Source organism: Gracilinanus agilis, chromosome 3 (assembly GCF_016433145.1).
Source record: "Gracilinanus agilis isolate LMUSP501 chromosome 3, AgileGrace, whole genome shotgun sequence".
NCBI classification, from domain to species: Eukaryota; Metazoa; Chordata; class Mammalia; order Didelphimorphia; family Didelphidae; genus Gracilinanus; species Gracilinanus agilis.
In genome coordinates, this window is record NC_058132.1 from 96,050,057 (window position 1) to 96,056,056 (window position 6,000).

The 6,000-nt window shown below is 40.0% G+C and overlaps 1 protein-coding gene across 1 annotated transcript in view; it reads left to right on the forward strand.

Annotated features, from left to right (window-relative positions):
- SPCS2 (signal peptidase complex subunit 2) overlaps positions 1 to 4,391 on the forward strand; it is a 32,415-nt gene extending 28,024 nt beyond the window's left edge. The window contains exon 5 of the mRNA XM_044668144.1: positions 3,300 to 4,391. Within this exon, the coding sequence (XP_044524079.1) occupies positions 3,300 to 3,486 (187 nt within the window). The 3' untranslated portion in view covers positions 3,487 to 4,391. The remainder of the gene's footprint in view (positions 1 to 3,299) is intronic.
- The last annotated feature ends 1,609 nt before the right edge of the window (positions 4,392 to 6,000 follow it).

Sequence of the window (6,000 nt, forward strand, 5' to 3'; positions counted from 1 at the left end):
CTAATTTCAGTCAGGTAGACAAACTTGGCTAAAGGCTAGAGAGAGCTGGAATATTGGGATTTTCCAGATCCTTTGATGTCTTCAGGGTAACAGGAACCAAATCCTTGCTCAGCCAATAATCCAATAAACACTAGGAAGGGAAGACTTTGTGTAAGCTGTCTGCCAGATACAGACACTTCCAACTACCTTAATTTGCCTTGATAGATGATATCTTTAAGCTTCTTCAAATCCTAAAGATCCCTAACTTATCTGTAACTCACTGCTGGCTGGACCACTTCTCCAAACCTCCACTCTCCAGCACTGACAGTTCACTCTTCCTCTCTCTCTCCAGCAGTATTCCAAAACAGAATGTTCAAACTGACAGCCAAACTAGCCAAACTCTCACCTTTAGCTATTTATTACTTATCTTAAATTTCTATTCTATTCTATAAATTACTCATTACAATAAGTAAATTAACTTTCGTGAAATTATCATTTTTATTATATGACTTGGCCTACTCTTGAGCGATTGCTCTATCTCCAGTTTTTTAGATCTATATTTGTGTGAAAAGTATTTTGTATTCATATAATACCTGGATTTATCTTGGCAGATAGACTTATAAATATTTCATATTGTTTGTGATTATTTAAAATAGAATTTCTCTTTCTATCTCTTGCTTCTGAATTTTGTTAGTAGTATATAAAAATACTGGTGATTTATGTGGGTTTATGTCCTGCAGTTTTGCTAAAACTGTCAGTTGTTTTAGCTAGTTTTTTAGTTGTTTCTCTAGGATTCTGTAAATAAGCCATTATATAGAATCCACAGAGTGATAGCTTTGTTTCCTCATTCCCTATTCTAATTCTTTCAATTTTTTTCTTTATTGCTATAGCTAGCATTTCTAATACAATATTGAATAATAGTAGTAATAATGAACATCCTTGCTGTGATCTTATTAGGAAGGCTTCAAGTTTTTCTCTGTTACAGATAATGCATGCTCTTGGTTTAGAGCAGTGATGGCATGCAGAGCACTCTCTGTGGGCACTGGGCCGAGGGTGCCTCCCCACCCTTACTACAAAGGCATTGGGACTCTGGTGGAGTGGCTCCCCTCCCCTTCTCCATTATGCCTCCTTGCCTTTCTGCCCAGCAGCACAATGGGAGCACAAGGGGGTGAGGTGGGCTGCTCACAGGCAGCAGAGCTGGAGGGGAGCAGAGCACTCTAGCCACTCTTCTCTCCCTGCCTATCCTTGCTGAGGACATTCTTCACTTTACCTGCTCCTCTGCCTAACAGTCCAATGGGAACTCCTGTGTGTGTGTGAATATACCCAGCGGTGTGGTGGGAGGAGAGGCACCACACTTGGGCTTGGGAGCTTGTGTGGGGTAGGAGTGGGACCTTGCACTCAGTCTCTAAAAGGTTTGCCGATACTGGTTTATTTACTTTTAAGACATTCGTGGTTCCTATCTACTTCTCTATTCTTTTTTCCCACTGTCCCCTTTTATGATTCTATTCTAACCAATCTGATCTTTCCATTATTTTCTGAATACACCATATTTATTCCTGCTTCAGGACTTTCATACTTTTCAAAATTCTTACCTGCTAAAATTTCCTCTGACCTTTCAGCTTTAGTCATGCCCTCCTTTGAACTGTTCTAATAGTTTCTTTACCATTCATTTGGCACTTGGTATACACTAACATTTTTTTATGTGGAAATTATAATAACTAAATTCTCTGGCACCTTCACAAAAACTGACCCCATATTAGGGCATAAAAACATCATAAATGAATGCAGAAATGTTAAATGTCCTACTTTTAAAATTTAATTAAAAATTACATTCAATACAAGGCCTTGAAAGCATAGAATAAAAATTAATTAGAACTAAATAATCTAATCCTAAAGAATGAATGGATCAGGGGCAGCTAGGTGGCTGAGTGGTTAGAGACCCAGGCTTGAACATGGAAGTTCCTGGGTTCACATCTCAGCCACTTCCTAATTGTGTGACCCTGGGCAAGTCACTTAACCCCAATTGCCTAGCTCTTACCACTCTTCTGACTTGGAACTGGCATTTAATATTGATTCTAAGATAAAAAGTAAGGGTTAAAAAAAGGGTGGGTCAAAACAACTTGAGTTCTCAAAGGTAGGGATATTAGGGATAGGATAACATAGTATTGTAGATAGACTCTGAGTCAGAAGACCCAAATTTAAGCCTCATTCCATGGACATTACTATGTGACTTTGGCAAAATGTCTTTCTGACATCAATTTAATAAACATTAAATGCTTGCTATTAGGAGGGCTCATCTTGATGGGAAAGTAAACTTGGTTTCTACAAAGCTGTTCTAATGGTAGACAAACTCAGGCAGAATCTACCAAACTGGAAGGTTTTTCAGGGATTCAACTGTTTGGTTCTTGTTCAGAGCCTCTTCTAGGTATCCTTTTCAAATGTCTGGCTACAGCAACTCACAAAGGTCATCAAACAAGGTGTGAAAGTGTTGTGATAGGTTAGTGGTAGAAATCCCAAAATGGTGAAATCACAGATCTTTTAGGGATGTTGTATCCATCTAACTACTAGGAAGTCCTTGATGACCAAGCCTCTATAGCAGGGGTCGGCAATGTATGGCTCTTTCTGCAGGAGCCATAAAGTCAATTTTTTTCAGGCACTGTTACAGGAGCGGCACTGTGAGCACTGTACGGCTCTCATGAAATTAATTTTAAAAAATGTGGCGTTTATGGCTCTCACAGCCAAAAAGGTTGCTGACCCCTGCTCTATAGTAAGAGTGAAGAGAACATGAACACAAGGAAGGGCTTCTACCTTAGAGGGACTGGGGAGAGTTAGTGAGTAATGAATTGCCAAAAAAAAAAAAGAAAAAGAAAAAAGGAGAATCAATGCAACATTTAAAAATATATACAAAACCATAGAACATTCAGATGGATCCACAGACAACCAGTGCAACTTTATTATTTCCATTTAATAGGTAATTTTTTTAAAACCACAGAATCAATTCCCTTGTCTGCTTTTTGTTTATTGAAGTACTCATGTTTGTTGAAGTTTAAGTTGATAAAAAATGAAAATAAAATCACCTGGATGCATGGTCCTGACCCATTAGTTTCTGATAGTCACTTGATTAAATTCAGTAATTCAGACAAATGTTGTTTTTTTTTAATGCAGTGATAAAGAAGTGCTTTGTAAACTATAAAAGTCTACACCTCCCTTGTAATTAATTTTTAAGTATAGAACACAGGGCATTGCTTATAGTAGATGCCCTTTGCTATTGATGAATACTTACCAAGTTGGAATTCTTTGTGTTGTGTCCTGTTGCCCAGATTTGATGACAAGTACACTCTGAAGCTGACCTTCATTAGCGGGAAAACCAAACAGCAGAGGGAAGCAGAATTCACCAAGTCCATTGCTAAGTTTTTTGACAACAGTGGGATGCTGGTCATGGAGGCCTACGAGCCTGAGATCTCCAAGCTCCACGACAGCCTCGCCACAGAGAGGAAAATGAAATAATCCTTCCAGGAACAGCCTTTTTTCTGCTGGGATCATGCTGACCACACATATACACCCACACCCACACACAAACACAAACACAAAAGAAACAACAAAAAACAAACTGGAAACAAAACACCCCATAAACCAGAAACTGAAACCGATAGAGTAAAATAAAGAATGTTTAAAATGTCTCATGTTTTGTCATGAAATCCTACTCCCTTCTGGATCAATAGGATTTTCTAAAGCAGAACCAGGAGCTGGGAGCTAGGATTGAGCAATTGAGCTCATGGTTTGACCTGTCCATATGGTTACTTTGCTCTAACCTGTCATTAGGGTTGCTCTCTACTTTTGGGATTGATTGGATTAAAAGACTTGACTTGTCAAGGACCTTTGGAAGGAGTTTTTGTTTGAAGCTCTATGTACTTCCTCCTTTGTATCTGGCAGTGCTTATCCCATGCAAGCAGCTTCCTGCCATGCCTGTCCCTTTAAAATTTTTTAATCTGTTCCCCATTATGCTGACTTCTTGTACCTGGCCATTATTTTTTTTTTATTCCCAGACCCTGTCTCCAGGGATTCAGGACAAAATCTTTGGGGGTATAGCAGCTTCCAGTCACAGACCTAGTTTTGAGTTTTGTATTTATTTGACTGACTTGCAGGGGTGACTTTAAAAAGTTATAATACACAATACCCATCACTTTAATTTGTGAAGACAGACCAGGAGAAGGAGAGATCCTTCTGATATCAGGTTTTGTGCTTTTGACCAATCAAATCGGTCGATTGCATTTTTATTTTCTTTATGTCCTCCATGGTGTACCCTCACTTTTGTCCCTCAACTCTCACATTTCTTACTTTGTTCTGTCTCCCTTATTAACTGCCATTTTCTAAATGAATTTTTTTCAATAAAAGGAAAGAAGAGATGTAAATATGGTCTTGTGTCTTAATGACAGAGAAAGATCAGCTTATGTTGGTGTGGAGCTTTTGTTAAGTTATCCACTATGGGTTTGAGTTTAAACTCCTAGGATTTGGAAAGAGCAGGTTCTTGACACTTTGGGTAGGGAGAATGGAATAAGGGCCTGGCCTTAGTCACCAGTGTCTGGATCTAGCTCCCAGCCTTGCCTCTTTCCTGGATAAGACTTTATCAATTTTGATTTGAATTTTCTCATCTGTAAAAGAAGGGAGTTTAGGTGATTTTATTCACAATGTTAGAGCTCCAAGGAGCCTTTCAGATGATCTCTGAGCCTTGAGTTTCTTCTTTAAAATGAGCAAATTGGACTAGATAATCTGAGGACCCTTGCAGCCCTAACAGCTTTTGGCTAGCCATGCATTGAACAAAGAAAACTGATGTGTCCACTAGGAACGATGTAGATGTTCTTATGACAGTTCCTACACTAAGACAACTGGACAAATCTGAGAGGTAACATGTAAACAGAGAATACAGATGAGAATGGAATGATCCAGAAGAGTACAGAAATAGGACTTCATATTAGGTCACATCCGAGGGGAGGTTTATCAGAGAAAGCTTCTTGGAAGAGGTTGTGTTTGTAGGGAATTAAATGATTTCAATAGATATGCTAGGTGCAAAAAGCAGTGGAAGCAAAGTTCAAAGGGCAAGGTCCCAGGCCTTGTCTAAAGGACAAATTATCCAGTTTGGCATCTGGTAGGGTGTGTAAAGTGGAAGCTCTGGGGGGAGGTGGGGGGAAATAAAGTAGGAAGTCTAAGGAGGGCCTTGAAAGCTGGGCTTAAAATTTGGTTCTCTAGGCCACAAGGAATTAGATTATTTGGAGTGGGGAGAGGGGTGGAGAAGTGATAGGATCAGTGATTTAGTCAAATCCTCTGGCTGACCTTGGAAAAAATCACAACTCCTAAATCCAATTTTATTTTCTGTAAAATGTGAAAACTGGGCTAGATCTTTAAGGGAAGGTTTCTTCTAAGTCTAACCAAAATTCAGCAAGATAGTGGAGAGTAACAGTATACAGTAGGCAATCCATCACTTGGCACACTATTCAGCACATAGTAAGGTGCATAGTAAATATTTGTAGATTGCTCTGCTGGATGGGAGGCAAAACTTCAGGTGATCAAGTAGGAAACTTTGGAATGAAAAAAAAACAAAAAATGGGCCCAAGATGGTTGATATATGTAATAAATGAAAACTAGCAAAAGAGAGAGAGGAGTGTTAGGATATGCCCGAGGAGACCCAAGCCAGGGTAGTTATGAAGACCCAAAAAGAAGAGTATCCGGGAGGACTGAGAAAAAGCAATTATGGCAGTTTCTTGAGGGTGTTCAGGGGGGGACTGACAGGCCTTTTGCTTGACTGGAGGGCTCCGACCTGGGCTGGCCTGCTACTTACCCCAAGGCAATAACCCTTCTCAGCTGGTCTTAGTTGGTCTCCACGGCTTCTCGGGCTTCTGGGGAGACGGGGCAACCGGGGACTAGAGCAAGTGTCTAGTTTGGAAGCAGGCGTCAGAGCTGGAGGGACCTTAAGATCCAATGTCAAAGCTAGAACGCCTTAGGCCACCGCATGCCAGAGCTGGG